Source organism: Dipodomys ordii, unplaced genomic scaffold, assembly GCF_000151885.1.
Source record: "Dipodomys ordii isolate 6190 unplaced genomic scaffold, Dord_2.0 Scaffold5, whole genome shotgun sequence".
Lineage (NCBI taxonomy): Eukaryota > Metazoa > Chordata > Mammalia > Rodentia > Heteromyidae > Dipodomys > Dipodomys ordii.
In genome coordinates, this window is record NW_012267221.1 from 36406610 (window position 1) to 36423176 (window position 16567).

The following is a 16567-nucleotide window of genomic DNA, read 5'->3' on the forward strand; positions in this document are numbered from 1 at the left end:
TTTTCCCTTCCCCTCCCTGAATTAGAGAAATGTATATACAAGATGCAGGGCACCGACATCAAATACAGTGAAAACAGGGGTTATACTGTGGGGGAGGAACTTACAAAGCAACAAAAAAATCACATGGTACATTATAAATACGTTAGAAACAATAGCAAGAAAGAAAAAAGTTATTTGTGCCCCTATCTTGGGGTTCATTTTGCTTAACATCATCTTACATGTACATAGGTTTTGGCCATTTCTCCTTGTCCTACACTGTACTAGTTATTGCAAATAAGGGAAACGATGTGACCTGTGTTTCTTCGGGCTTGGCTTACTTCACTTAATATAATTTTTTCCAAGTCTGCATTTCTTAACAAAAATCAGTCTTTCTGATGGAGGCATAGAATTCCAATATATATATATATATATATATATAACAAATTTTCTTGATCCATTCATCCATTGAGGGGCATCTGGGTTGGTTCCATAGTTCCATATCTTAGCTATGGTAAATAATGCTGCGATAAACATAGTTGTGCTGGTAGCCTTAGTATGGCCTTGTTTATGATCGTTTGGGTAAATGCCCAAAAGTGGGATTGCTGGGTCATAGGGGAGGTCTATGTGGAGACTTTTGACTCCATACTGCTTTCCAAAGTGGTTGAACAAGTTTATACTCCCACCAACAATGCTGAAAACCCAGAAATGAATCCAAAACCAATAGCCACCTAATCTTCAATAAGGGAGCTAAAAATAATAGAATGAAGAAAGACAACTTCTTTAGTAAATGGTGCTGGCAAAACTGGGTATTCACTGTAGAAAACTAAAGCTGGGTCCTTAAATAACAACCAGCATCAACTCCAAACGGATGATAGACCTCATAGTCAAAGCAGACACCCTGAAAAACATTACAGGAAGGAATAGGAGAAACCCTAGGTTTCCTTGGCACAGGCTGAAATTTGCTTAATAGAGACCCAGATACACAACAAATCAAAGAAAGGTTGGACAAATGGGATTGCATGAAACTGAAGAGTTTCTGCATGGCAAAGGACATAGCTAGCAAGATCAATAGAAATCCCATGGATTGGGAGAAGATCTTCACTAGCCATACAACAGACAATGGTCTCATATCTAAAATATACTTGGAACTCAAAAAAAATTAAATCCCCCTCACAACAAATCCTCAAAGAAACATCTGCCCAATAAATAAGTGGGCTAAAGACTTAAAGAGAAACTTCTCTGGAGGAAATAAGTATGTCCAATAGAAGAAGAAGTGCTCAACTTCTCTAGCCATAAAAGAAATGCAAATTAAAACAACATTGAGATTCTACCTCACTCCAGTTAGAATGGCTATAATCAAGAACTAATAACAACAGATGCTGGAGGGGATGTGGCCAGAAGGGAACCCTAGAGTAATATTCTTTTGGCCTATATCTTGACATTTTTCTTAAACATCTCAACAACTATTCATTTCCTAAGCAAACATTTCTAGATTTTGTAACCAGTATGGCAACTCTGGTGCCTATAACATCACTTTTATTTCCATAACATATACAAGCTTTTCCTTTAATGCTATGTGCATATTACCTACAATAGCATCCAGTTGATATTTTAAGAGTAAGAGAAGCTCTCTCCAAGATTTGTGTTTCGAACTATTATTATACTTAGCTGAATTCATCAATAGTTCCAATTCTGATTTTTAAACATAGCCGCCTAACCTCAACCTAGGCCTAAGAGTGGTGTCCAGGTATCTCAATTTTTTACAAAGAATGATCTAACTGCCATTCTAGGCTTTTTGGCTCTTGAGGTTTTGTTTTGTTCTTTTCGTTACTGAAAAGAAAGAAAAGAATTTGTAACAATTTCCCTACTGTAATTTTGAAACATCCCTTTTGAAATTGAATGAAATTAGATGGTTTAATTATGTTCAGCTTATTAGAGTTTATTTTTTCATAAATGTCTAAAATGAGAATTATCATGGAAAAATTAACATTTGGCTATTAAATCATAGTAATTTTTTTATTCTGTGTGCTAGTTTTAGTGGCTTGAAAAAATTTTTTTTTTTTTTGGGTCCGGTCGTGGGGACTGAACTCTGGGCCTGGGCGCTGTCCCTCAGCTCTTCAGCTCAAGGCTAGCACTCTACCACTTGAGCCACAGCGCCACTTCCGGCTCTTTTCTTTTTGCTTATGTGGTGCTGAGGAATCGAACCCAGGGCCTCATGCATGCAAGGCAAGCGCTCTACCACTGAGCTACCTTCCCAGCCCATGAAATTTTTATTAGTATGTACTAACTACAGTATTAATCTATGTAAATTTGCCTTTGGTAGTATGTATTCCATATTAGTGTTACATATTTTTCTTTTTGAATGCCTATTCCCCAACATAAATATATAAATTTATTCAAAAAAATCTCTAATAAAGTATAGATCATCACTCTATAAAAACCTCTCCTAAAAAAAAAAAAGCCTCTCCTGGTACATCTCAGGTAGGTTCCACAGATAATCACAGTTTGTTGTTGCTGCTGCTGCTGCTGCTGCTACTGCTGCTGCAGTCCTGGGCTTGATCTCAGGGCCCTGGCACTATGCATGGGCTTCTTTTTTGCTCAAGGATAGAACTCTACCACCTGAGCCACAGCTCTGCTTATGGCTTTTTGGTGGTTAACTGGAATTAAGAGTCTCACAGACTTTCCTGCTCAAGCAGCTTTGAACTCTGATCCTAATATCTCAGCCTCTAGTTGGAGCTAGGATTACTGACATGAGCCACCAGCACCCAGCTTACAACTATAGTTTTGCTTTCTGTTATACTACTTTGTTTTACCAGTAGTTAAAATTCATGTATAAATAATTATGTATTTGACTTCTCAACAAAATATTTTGTGATTAATCATTAATTTTTAAACCAGGGAGGAATATTCAGTTTTGTAAGCATTCCAAAATTTTTTCAATCACTTTCTAATTCATGGGTCTTTGAATTTTCAGTTTGTGACTACTATTAGTAAAATTCTATTTTTTACAAACTAAATATTTAGGGCTTTTCTAAATAAATTTCTGATTTCCAGTTTAACATCAACAGAGAAAATGTCATAGATTTTATTCTTTATGAATGTTTGATCTTTTATTGGATGTTCCATGTAAACTTCAATGTACATGGTTCAAGCCTATAATCCTAACTACTTGGGAGGCAGAGATTGGGGAATCTTATGTTTGAAGCCAGCCCAGGCAAAAACATTCACAACACTCTATTTCAACAAATAACTGGGCATGGTGTCACATACCTGCTATCCCAGCTGTGGAAATGCACAGTGATGGTCTCAGCGGGACAGGCCTGTCCTTTCCAAGGACACAAATAGGAGGGGCATAGCCTAGGCCAGCTAGGCAAAAAGCAGTGTTAAAAAGGGACTGGAGGGTCTGGGAAGGTGGCTCAGTGGTAGAGCGCTTGCCTTGCATGCCTGAGGCCCTGGGTTCGATTCCCAGCACCACATAAGCAAAAAGAAAAAAATAAGCCGGAAGTGGCCCTGAGGCTCAAGTGGTAGAGCGCTAGCCTTGAGCTGAAGAGCTGAGGGACAGCGCCCAGGCCCAGAGTTCAGGCCCCACAACTGGACCCAAAAAAAAAAGGGACTGGAGTGTGGCTTGTTAGAGCGCTTACCTAAGCAAGCAGTTCAACCCCCAGTATGGGTGGGGGCAGGGTGGGCCCAGAACCTGTAATGTCATAATGGCTACACAATAGTATTCTAAAAGAGTATTTAATTAATTTGAAATGGTTGAAATGTTGTTAGAATCTGTAAATTCAGTGACAGCTTTTGGGGGGTCTAGTTCAATCACTGAGGGAAGAGGGTATTAGTATTGCCAACTCTTATTCTGGAATTTTCTACCTTTAAATTTTAGAGGTTTTGTTTAGTATAATTGGAAGCTATGTATATTAGGTACATACACATTTGTGATTTTAGTAATCCCTTTTGTCATCATACCTCCCTAATAGTAAACATCTGTTTCTGTTTTTACTTTCCTTTTTGTTTCGGGGAGGGAAGGTATTCTGGGGTTTAAACTCACAGAGCCTTGTGCTTGCAAGGTAGATGTGCTACCTCTTCAGCCCTGTTCCCAGTAGCTATTTTTCAGGTATAGGGTTGTGTTTTTGCTTAGAGTGGGACTTAGATGGCAGTCAAATAACGCATACCACACATGTCCAAGGAAGGAAAAGTTTAATGTCAGGAAAGACTGATAGGCTGCTTCCATCCAGACATCAGGGTGAGAAAATATGAAAGAATGAGGAGGTTGAAGACTGTTGTGAGGGGTAATTCACAATTCTGGGGGCTAACTCAAGCATCTGGAATATCACCTAGGGACTTGACCACAGCCAGCAGTCATCTACCTACAGCCTCCCAAGTGGGTGGGTTCAGGGACACAAGCCTGTGTCCCTGTGGTCTGTGTCCACCACACCTGGCTTACTGATTGGTTGAGATGAAGTCTCAGTTTTTGAAATGGAGTCTTCCTAATTTTTTGCCCAGATTGGCCTCTTTATTCTTCCTATCCCTACCTCCCTAGTAACTGAGATTATAGGTAGGAGCTATCAAGCCTGGCCTCTGTATTTTTATTTATTCTTTTACACTTTGTCTTATAAAAGTGTAACTATTGTAGACACATAAAAGTTGGCTTTTGACTAAATCTGTTTTAATTGGAATATTTATGTAACCCTAAACATTGTTATCATTGATTTAAATGTAGCATTTTCCTGTTAGTTTTATGTTTATCCCATATGTTTTGTTCTGTTTTTTCTTTTTTGAGAGAAAGAGGGGAGGGGTCCAGTGAATATACTTTAGCATCTAATTTTAATTGTTCTATTAATTTTAAATTGTTTTTCTTCACTAATAAATACATTTATCATAGTCTACTTAGTGTTAGTAATGTGCCATCTCACATAAAATGTAGAAACCCAGTAAGTATATTTCCACTTACGTTTGATACTCTTTTTCTCTCTCGGTCTCTCTCTTTCTTGCTCTCCTCCTGTCTGTTTCTTTCTCCCTTTCTCCCTCTCTTTCTCCCTCTCTCTTCCTTTCTCTTTGTCTCTTCCTCCCTCTTTCCTTTCTTCCATTCTTTCCTCCCTCCCTCCCTTTCTTCCATACTTCCTTCCTTCTTTCTTTTTCTCTTTTCTTCTTTCTTTCTTTCCTTCCAACCAACCTTCTTTCCTTCCTTCCTTCCTTCCTTCCTTCCTTCCTTCCTTCCTTCCTTCCTTCCTTCCTTCCTTCCTTCCTTCCCTCGCTCTCTCTCTCTTTCTTTTTCTTTCTTTCTTTGCTTGAACTCAAGGCCTTGGTCCTGTCCCTGAGCTTCTTTGACTCAAGGCCAGTAGTCTACCACTTGAACCACAGCACCACCTCTAGCTTTTTCTGACTAGTTTATTGGAGATAAGATTCTCACAGGCTGGCTTCAAACCCTGATCCTTAGATCTTAGCTTCCTGATTACAGGATTACAGGCCTGAGCCAGGAATACCTGGCTAGATATGCTGACAAAAAATATCTTTTATCTGAAAATACCTAATCTTTTTGAAGGATATTTTTCTGTATATGTTGAATTTTTTATTTTTTTTGCTACATTAAATATTTGAGTTGAAATTCAAACACTTAAATTGAAATATTTGAATAATTGAATTGTTCCTAATGATATTCATTTGTCTTTTCTTCTTCCCTCATCCCCTGATTTGTTTTGGTATTTTTGTTTTGAGGTATTTTGTTGTTGTTATTGTTTACCATCTCTGATCTGCTTCTAAAGCTACCTAATGAACACATTTCAGATACTGTGTTTGTTAGTTCACGGGAATTTCCATCTTTCTTTTTTAAAATACTTCTCCGTTCAGATTTCCCCATTCTCTTTAACTCTCCTGTAAGGGTCATCTTAAACTCTTAAGTACTTACTTGAAATAAGTCTTTTAAAGACATTGAATTTTTCTGTATTATTGCTTGAGTGGTAACTTTTACATGTATAATGGACATTGTATATAATTTACTTAAAACTCAAAGTTGTATATTTTTCTTCTGAAAAGTGTCAACTTTTGTTCTTCCATACTTTTAAGTTATAGGTCACCTTAAGCTGTGGGCTTTATTTTACATTTTATTGGGAAGACTAAGCATTTTGTTCTGGGTCTTAAAGTATTTTTCTTAGTTCTAGGACAGTATTTTTTGTTTGTGTGTTTGTTTCCTTCAATCTTGGGTCTTGAACTCTGGGCCTGGGGGCTGTCCTTGAGCTCTTTTGCTCAAGGCCAGCTCTACCACTTGAGCACCAGTACCACTTCCATAGGACAAGATTTTAACTAAAATGTGGCACTATTCCTATTTTAATTAGAAGCTCATAACATTTATGAATCCACAACACAATGTGTAACTCAGATTTCAAACTCTTATTTTCTCTGTACTGAGCAGCCGTTGAAATCTCTGTTCTGCTCATTTAGCCTTGTAAATGTTGGTTTCCTCTAGGCTCCCACACAAGGGATTCTCTGGGATTTTCTCTCAATTTCACGTTGTTCTAGAAGCAAGTAGCTGTGTGTTCTGATGACTCAGTCTAGTACTCAACAGCTTTTTTACTTAGTTCTTGGCATTCCTTATCTTCTTACTCTAGGGCTGGTCCTCTGGTTACAAGTTGGATAAACATACAAATATAAATCTATTTGTCTGGTTTTGACTGTTCTTCTGTACCAGTTTTAAATAGTTTGCTTTTATATTTTGTTCAGATTTTATGTAATTATACACAGGAGGGGTAGCCCCATGGACATTTCATTGTCATTATTCGACCTTGAGTATCAGTTCTTTGTTTTTTACAAATTTTTCTTTAGATGATTTTTTTTTTGAGCCAGTACTAGGGCTTGAACTGTGTTTGGGCCCTGTCCCTTAGCTTTTTCACAGAAGGTTACCACTCTACCATTTGAGTCACAGCTCCACTCCTGGCTTATTGGCGATTAATTGGAGAAAAGAATCTCATGGACTTTTCCTGCCTGGGCTCTCTTTGAACTGCAGTTCTCAGATCTCAGCTTCATAAGTAGTTAGGATTAAAGGAGTGAGCAACTCATGTCCATCTGATAAATGTATATTTGAATATGACATCAGTTTTTCTATTTTTAGATATGAAGAAAAGGCAACTAAAGATTTGGAACGATACAATACTCAAATGAAGAAAGCCATTGAACGAGAGTCACAAATGTCATTAAAAGATAACAGAAAAAAGATAAAACCCACCAGCACCTGGAGTTTGGCACAGAAACACAAGTTGAAAACTTCATTGTCTAATCAGCCAAAACTTGATGAGCTCTTTCAGTCCCAAAATGAAAAAAAACGGAGTAAAAATATTAAAATAATAGAGATACCTTTTTCAATGGAAAACTTAAAAATAAACTTTGAGAAACAAAAGGAGTTTGACTCAGAAGAGAAGGATGAACTTTGCTTAATCCACAATCTTAGGTTTCCTGATGCATGGCTAGTTGCATCTAAAACAGAGGTAATGTTACTGAATCCATACAGGGTAGAAGAAGCCCTGCTATTTAAAAGACTTCTTGAGAATCATAAACTTCCTGCAGAGCCGCTGGACCAGCCAATTATACTTACAGAAAGGTATGATGAAGGAACGTTTATGCATACTAGATTAGAAATTGGAGGTAAAAGTTAAAAACTGTTTTTTACTCAGAACAAGTGATATTTAAGGAAATCTTTTTAAACGTTTTTTTTTAGCTAAATTCTTTTTTTTATTTTAAGTAGTTGTATGAAGGGGTTTAAATCCCACAGGGCAACTTATTATTGCATATTGATTAATATCTGGAATTAATTACTTATAAAGAATTTTAGACTGCTTTTGCTAGTACACAAGAATGCTATCTAGTATCCTAAGTTCAGAATACACTTCTACATTCAGTAAATATCAAATATGTATCTCCTTATGTTAGTGACTTCTCTGGAGCAATTTTGAAGTTAGATTATAATGATCCTCTTTGATTTTGTAATGCTTTAACATTTTAAAACATACACTAAAGTAAAATTATACAGACAATGCTTTTATCAGCAGTTATTAAGGTTTTGCCACATTTTCTTTATCTCTTCTTTCTCACACACATGTATTTTTCTTTCTAATGTCTTTGATAACAATTCTTTTATATTTTTCAGTATGCTTCTGACCTAATAGTACTACTTTGTATTCTCAAAAACAAGCACAGGTGAATTTTTACACTCCACTGTTTTTCTGAATAGTGTTTATAATTTTTTATTTAGATTTTCAAGTACATGTCCAAATTATACCTTAAATTTTTTTCTGTTAGATTTGTTACTCAAAAACAAATACATTTTAGACCCCTACTGTCCTAAAAGTAAACTTTTAATTGAGCATGCATATAACAAACACATAATTTAAACACATAATTGTTTTCTCCTCCTGGAATGTGGTATCCTCTTTCAAAATTACTGCTTCAAGTTTTTCAAAACTGAGTCTTCTTTGATTATCTCATCATTGTAGCAAAGTAAGTATGGGTACAGACTACTCACTAGAATTCTAATGTTAGTTATGTAGCTTACTTCTTAGTAAAATACAAAATAAATGCTTAGAAATACAGTAGTAACTAATGCTTATTGAGCATCAGTGTGATACTTTGCAATTTTGTGAGTCAGGTTTTATCATCTACATTTCATAGATGAGGAAACTGAAACACAGGCTTTTAAATTGTGTGTGTGTGTGTGTGTGTGTGTGTGTGTGTGTGTGTGTGTATGTGTGTGTGTGTGTGTGTGTGTGTGTGTGTGTGTGTGTGTGTACCTACTTCTCATTACTACCAGCTCTCAGACTGATTATCAGAATGTGGATAGATGAGGCATAGTTTATCTAATATATAGTTAAAGATTTCCTCTTTGTGACAGTTTATATGTGACTCCTCACATTCAGTGGAGTTTGAAGTCATACAAAATTGATGAGCAAAGACATAATTGCATTTTCTTCTTTTTTTACACAAGTTGTTAAAAAATGTAATCATTACTTTTCATCCTGTCATAGTCACTGTGTTAAGTACAGTGAGCAGATAAGAATCACAGATGTAAACTAGCTAATGACTAAAGGGTTTTTGTTTGTTTTTTTTGCAACCACAGATACAGTGCAATGAAAGAAATCAATTAGGAAAGCTGTATAATTTGCCATTAGCTTTTTTAAAGAGGTAAAGTGTTAAAATGAACATAAATCAGTGCTTATGTACCACTGTATATGTTCCATATGGTAGATAGATATTCATTTAATGAATGGGGAAATGGTCAACTCCCAAAGATACAAGTTTTGAGGAGAAAAAGTTGTATGTTTACTATTTTTTATGTTGAAGAAACCTTGAGAAGCAATTTAAAATTTGACAAAATATACCACTATAGTAACTTGACATATTATTTTATCTTTTAAAAGTATATCTTCTGTCTGATTAAGGTCATAAAAGGATATTTGTAAGTAGTTTTGTGTTATGTTTAGGGGACTGTTTTTTAAATTTCACATAGAGCATTTAACACTCTAGAAGGCAGAAATCGGGATTTTTGTCTGTTTCTCCTTTCTATATGTTCACTGTAGGTAGTTTGTCTTCTGTAAATTATTAACAGGAATTTAAACCACTTTCTCGTAGGACTACTTACATCTTTTTTTTGGGTCCGGTCATGGGGACTGAACTCTGGGCCTGGGTGCTGTCCCTCAGCTCTTCAGCTCAAGGCTAGCGCTCTACCACTTGAGCCACAACGCCACTTCCGGCTTTTTTCTTTTAGCTTATGTGGTGCTGAGGAATCGAACCCAGGGCCTCTGGCATGCAAGGCATGCATTCTACCACTGAGCCACCTTCCCAGCCCCTACGAAAGGAAAACTTTCAAAAAGCCTAGAGAGATTTTTTTTTCTTTAAATTTTCTTTATTTCAATTGATTATATTGAATAACTTTAGGTACCATAATTTCTTTTTCAGTCTTTTCAACGGATCTCATTATTTAGAGATTTTATGTAAAATGGCATCAAATAACCAAAGATGCAGTGGATCGACTTACCTCTCTGATCCTCGTCTCACAGCGAATGGTTTTAAGATAAAGTTGATACCAGGTATGATCATGTGATTTAATATTTTCTGGCTTGAAAAAGTAAGCCTTGTTCTAAGAGTTGTTTTTCAGATTTTCAGAAATCAGTGACTTTGTTTCATTAGAAGTCATCACCTGTTTGTAAACAGGTAATAAGATTGCCTCTGAGCTTGAAAAAAATATCTTCTTTAGATGATGTAATAAACAGAGGTATAGGGTACTGGAATGACTTAATAAAAATGTTTACTCCTTTTTCAGAAAGTATTTACTTGCTTGGCTTACTAAACTTGGGATTATCAGCAGTCCTGCTGTTCAAGAGAGTATGGTATGATATTCCATGACTTTGCTAGAAGGCCTTTTGTTTAATATGGAAATCCACAAGAAAACATAGCTCTCTAGGATAATTCACTTTTCTTTGCTGGACTCAGTTGCTCTTTTATAAATTCCATACTTAAACTGCCATCTGACCTCTCTTTTCATGTGTATCAAGGAGTATAGGCACTGTGAAGAATGATTACAGTGGCAAATTTGTTATATCCAAAGTATAGAAAAAAAGGTTGTTAAGGGAATGTTTTACTGAGACACAAAACTAAAATAAGTAAAGACAATGTACAAAAGCAAAGAGTTCGGTATAAAGGATATGTTTTGATGTTCCAACTTAATTTTATTGATTTTTGCATTTTGAAAGATATCTAGCCTAATCTTTTAAAGTCTTACCTCCGTTATAGCTATTTAGACTTGATATGTAAATTGTATATCCAAATTCCAACTAAATTATTCAGTAACAGGTTAAGAGACATTCATATTTTCTTCATTTTATTCATCTTTTACTCCCATTTTTTATTGTTTCTTTAGCAACTATTTTCTTTCTAATTTAGTGAGAATTTTCCAGTAGTATATTAAGCTTGAATCAGCAGTTTTTCAGTTGTCACAAAGTATCTTTAGATGAGGATAAAAATATCTGAAAAAAGAATATATCTGGTTTTAAGTCTTAGTATGACCCTGAAAGCTTTGCTTATTGACAAAAATAACTTCCAGTACTGCTTTAATAATAATTTTATATTTCTGGAAATTGAAAACTTGTTAAACCATGTATTCTCCCTGAATACTGACAAGTGTTTTACATAATTTTATGGAAATGTGTAGAAAGTTTAATGCTACATAGTTCCAAATTAAAGTTCTCCATTTGTGGTTGTATAAGCATAGAAATTAAAAACAAGTAAATCTGTGAAATATGTATAATTATCAGAACATATCCAGTCAGTTAATACTATATTCATGCAAAAATGAAAAATGTTTAGATGTAGAATTTAAGATTTGTTATTTCTTTTTTATTCTTCTGCTTTTGTTTTTGCTTGTTTGTTTTGAGTCAGAGTCTCATTATATAGCCCAGGCTGATCTTGAATTGTAAACCCTGGCTGGCCTTAAACTCCTGCCTATGCCTCCCATGTGCTAGGATTATGGTCTTGTACCATCACTCTCAGCTTGGATATTTTCATATCTACATAAATATGTAAACGAGATGTGAACTACAATACTCTTCAGCTTACCCTTTGCCTATCTATGTACTGTTCAAGTCCTATTTGAACTATTCTTGCTGCTCAAACTATTTAGTCTCTATTGACTCTATCTCGCCTTTTAATACTATGATATATAATCTTACCTATTTTCCAATTGTTTCCTGAGGAAAAACATTAGAATACCTGGACTGTATACTCTGCCACCATTGCATCTACCATTCAGATCAAGAAACTAGTTGTAACTAAGAACAGGTGAGAGATTAGATCATTGAAGTCTTAGGATCATTGAAGTCTTAGAATCGGAAACTCTCAAAGTTACATCACACCTCTTATTTTTCTAATGCATTAATAGATACTAATCCAAAATTTAACTCCTTTTTCTTACAGTTAATAGTATATGGATTTCAGTATTACACTTGTTATTACCAAATACAGACAGACAAAGCAAACTTCTGCTATCTTCTAGCCAAATTTATTGCTTTCCATTATGTGCTATATAGATTATCTACCTAATTAATCATGTAGTTAGCATTAATTTTATTGACAATTATCTAAAATAGGTTAGGTAATATTTCATTTTTAAACATCATCATAGCAGAGTTTTCTGGTAGTACTGAAGATTTGGGCCTATGACCTTGTGTAGCTAGGTAGGTGGGATACTGTTGAGCCACACCTCCAGCCCTGTTTTCCACCTACTACTTTTAGAATGGTGTCTCTTTTCTTGACCAGTAACCCACTTGAGGCTAAATCCATCTAATTATGCTACCCATCATGCTCAGATTGCAGGCATGTGCCACTATGTGTCCAACTTTTTTTTCATGGAAGAAGAATCTGAATTTTCTGTCTGGGATGGCCTGGCATAAAAATCCTCCAATAACACCCCCCGCTCCCCCCCCCCGCCATGTAGTTTAGGATGGTAAATGTCTGCCACTTATACCTAGTTATGGGTTGAGATAAATTTTTCTGCCTGTGTTGAAAAACTGTGATAATTCCCATTTTAGTCTCCAAGTAACTAGTACTGTAATTGTAAGCCACTAGAACTTAGCTTGTCCTAGAAATTTTGTTAAAATATCAATATTTCCTTCCTTCAATTTAATTCATATTAATAAATTATGTTTTTACTTTTATTAATTTTAAGCTAAAATACAGAAAAATATCTAGGACTTTAAAATAGATAATAGAATAGTGTAGCGGCAGTTTGCTAAACTACTTAAATCATTTTTATTTTAATAAATATCATGGGACTTCATTTTCTCTCCAAAGTACGAAATGTTGTAAGCAAATATAAGGAGCAGACCAGCTGTAACGGAGATTAAATTAAATTATATAAAGGACATGTGGTGTCAATGAGCACTTATGACTTAATGTGAAATCCTATGGGAAATTCTTTGTTGTCCAACTAAGAAACAAAACTTTGTGTTGACTATTAAATCCTCATGAAGAGTCACTGAATGTTCTAACAGTGATTTTGTTCTTAATGGTCATGTTCTGGAATATAATTTTAACTAAACTATGTCTGTGTGTGTTTTTTGCTTTTAGGAGTTTCCATTACTGAAAGCCACTTGGAAATAGAAGGAATTGCTAATTGTCTCCCATTCTATGGAGTAACGGATTTAAAAGAAATTCTCGATGCTATACTAAACAAAAATGCAAAGGAAATTTATGAATGTAGACCTCGGAAAGTGATAAGTTATTTAGAGGTACACATCATTAGATTATGCAAGCTAGATTTTATTTTGATTTTTGTCCATATAGGTTTTGAACTCAGAGCTTCACTTGTACCAACCAGGCTATATATATGTACCCCCAACCCTTTTTTGCTTTGTTTTTCAAATAGTGTCTCAGCTTTCACCTTAATAAATGGCTTAAAATAATAAAAATATATTCATTATTTTATATCAGCCAGACACTGTTGTCTCATGTCAGTCATTGTAGTTATTCAGAAGGCTAAGATCTGGAGGATCTTCGCTAATAGCCAGTCTTAAGAGAGTCCATCTCCAAAGTAACCAGCAAAATACTGGCTAGAGTCATTAGAGTCATGTCTTGAGTGGTAAAGTGAGTGCCAGCCAAAGAAGCTGGAGACGCTGAGTTCAAACCCCAGTAATGGTAGAAAACAAAACAAAAACCTTTTTTCCTCCATCATAAACTTAGGGTGGTAAATTTTGTAATGGTTTCTTGCCATAGCATTATTTCTTGGGCACATGTTGTGAAACTCATGGATGAGATTTTTTTTTGTAGTTAATTTCTGTAGGTAGGCCTCTTAGAATTGATCCCAGTTGTTCAACTTATAATACCATATCCTTATCTAAAATTAATTGTAATACACTTCTAAGCCTTAATCTCTTTAATAGCAGAAGGGAGACAAAGGGAAAGATATAAACTATTGAGTAAATACTTTTCTAAACAACATCCACTGAAAATTAGAAGTGAGGACAGTAGTTCACTGTCCTAGAGGGTAATGTGCCCCCTTCCTTACTCCTCATCTTGCTCATTTCTTCCCTTTAGTAATTCTTCTATACTCATTCAGAACTCTTTTCTCTCAGCCTGAAATGCTTTTATTTTGTCCATGGTCTTTGCACAACAGTAAATTTAAATAGCTTTAAAATGCTGTATCTTAATGTAAGCTTTGCGAACCACAAATTACTTTATGAAGTTGCCTAATTTAATCACTATAATTTTTTTTCTTATCATGTTTTCTGTTCCTTTCCACTAGAATACAATTTTCATAGGAGCAAGCATCTTGTTTTCAAGTTAATTTTATATCACCAAAAAAAATAAATGGGTGCTTCATTTTCATTGAGTGAACAATATATAAGTAATCAGTTTTCTTACTTCTTCCTAGGTTGTTATGTTTCTTGCTTTGGGGATATTATGATAAAATGTATTACTTTTCTTTGACAGGGAGAAGCAGTACGTCTATCTAGACAACTACCTATGTACTTACCAAAAGAGGACATCAAAAATACAATCTATAGAATGAAGCATCAGTTTGCAAATGAAATTAAAGGGTGTGTTCATGGTCGTCCATTTTTTCATCATTTAACATACCTTCCAGAAACTTCTTAATTAAATATGTTTAAGAATATGTTTAAACCAATGAGAACATGAAAGAATAAGTCAGTTTTTATACCATTTTTATTATCATGTGTTAAATGATCATGGCTTATTTGTATTATTATTCTCTGGCCTATTTGTCTGTATATGGCTTATTTGTATAATTATTCTGTGGCTTATTTGTATGTTGCAAATGCTCCAAAAGTTGTAAAAAATACAATAAATCAATATATACTATTTATATTTTATCCTCACAAACAGTATGCACTTTTGGTAGTTGTCTTGGATGGTTCTCAGAACTTTCCCATCACACAGTCTCAACTGGTGAACTTAATAGAACTTGTCTATCTTGTCTAAAATAAGATAAAGAGACAGGAAGTGGGAGAAAATAGTAAGGTGAAATTGAGAAAAGAATGAATATAACTTCTAAAATCCTACCATCTTGGGAGTAATAGTTTAGATGTTGATCTTTCTTACATTGTTTGGTCTTTGAGGTCAGAATTTTATTGGGAACATGGAAAGACAAAGTTTTAACAAAATTAGGGGTAACATCACTTTTTTTTACATGCATCCTTTCAGAAAAAGACATCACCATGCATTTGTTGTGTAAGATGCATTATAGTGGACCCAATGTCTCCAAACAAGGTACAAATTGTAATACTCAGAATTCTTCCTTTGCCCAGCCTTTTCTTTTGCCAGAGTTTCTATTTCCCATGAACCAAATTTTGCATTTTCTTTTTTCTTCTATGACTATCTATAAATATGGGACACCTTTCTTGAAGTAATCCTTTTCAACTGGTTAAATGGAGAAAACAACAGCTCATCAAGAAGAGAGTAAGAAAAGTTGTATTACATATTTGCACCAACTGTAATCAAAATGAGGTCTATTTAACTATTAAAAGTCAGTATTTGTTCTTTGAGAGTCTCTTAAATGGAAAAGCCCATATTTTTCTATCTAGTCCTGAAATCTACCAAATCAGTTTGATAGTAATGATAACAGTTTGTTACTTATTAGTTAGATACATTAAGCATTTATAGTGTTCTTATGCTACTGCCTAGCATGAGACGTAGGACCTAAAGAATCATTTGGATGCACTGAATAAAAGTATTTGGGGACTGGGGAGGTGAATATATAATACTCCTTGACACTACTTTTTAATAAAGGCTTGTTCAAATCACCTTCGGGCTATACTGGCTTTCTGGTGGGACTCTGAAACTGCTCAAGCAAGTGAATTTGGCCACTTTTTCTGGAACAGGGGCCTAGTTGAAGTGAAGGCTTTTTGAGCCCACATAGGTCCAAGCTGGCCTTCATGTTGACATAACCTACAACTGCCCCATTCTCTCTCCTCTATCTCCCCCCATTCTCTCTCCTCCCCTTCCCCAAAAGCTGGCAGCAGTCCCAACACATACGATAAATGACTAGAGTAAATGATGACAGTCAAGCCCTAGCCCTGAGGATGGAGGTAGCCAAGGGTATTGAAATCCTCATAATGGAATCTTATCCTGGGCAACATCCACAGTGAAGACAGTGATGTTGCCGAAGCACAGGAGAGATGAGGCCTGTAGACTCCTATTGGACTAATGTTTTGTCAGGATAGTAACTAAGCCATGTCTGAGGTTTTAGATATTTAACCTGCTAAAAAATGTTAGGTCTGAGTTTAGATGGACTTATTTTTGTTTTCATTTTATTCAGTTGTTGGGACTCAACTTGCAGAATTTGAAATCCTTCCCATCACAGCCTATGTTTCTTAAATAAAAATGTTATTTCCCTCTCTAAATACTGACTGGTCTCTTTAATTTTCATTATATCTTTGCAGAATTCCTTCAGTTTCATAAAATGGAAGGGCAGGGAAGAGCCATTATATAAGTTTAGATTAGGGTCTACACTTTCAAAATAAGGTAATTTATCACAAATACAACCAGAGTTGACAGGAAAATTAAACTGCCAGTACTGATCAAAATACTTAAC

General features: G+C 35.2%; 1 protein-coding gene across 1 annotated transcript in view; it reads left to right on the plus strand.

Moving 5' to 3' along the window:
* Pms1 (PMS1 postmeiotic segregation increased 1 (S. cerevisiae)) overlaps window positions 1-16326 on the plus strand; it is a 76180-nt gene extending 59854 nt beyond the window's left edge. The window contains exons 9-13 of the mRNA XM_013027609.1: window positions 7082-7567; window positions 9919-10049; window positions 13084-13244; window positions 14446-14552; window positions 15178-16326. Coding sequence (XP_012883063.1) covers window positions 7082-7567; window positions 9919-10049; window positions 13084-13244; window positions 14446-14552; window positions 15178-15208 — 916 coding nt within the window. The 3' untranslated portion in view covers window positions 15209-16326. The remainder of the gene's footprint in view (window positions 1-7081; window positions 7568-9918; window positions 10050-13083; window positions 13245-14445; window positions 14553-15177) is intronic.
* The last annotated feature ends 241 nt before the right edge of the window (window positions 16327-16567 follow it).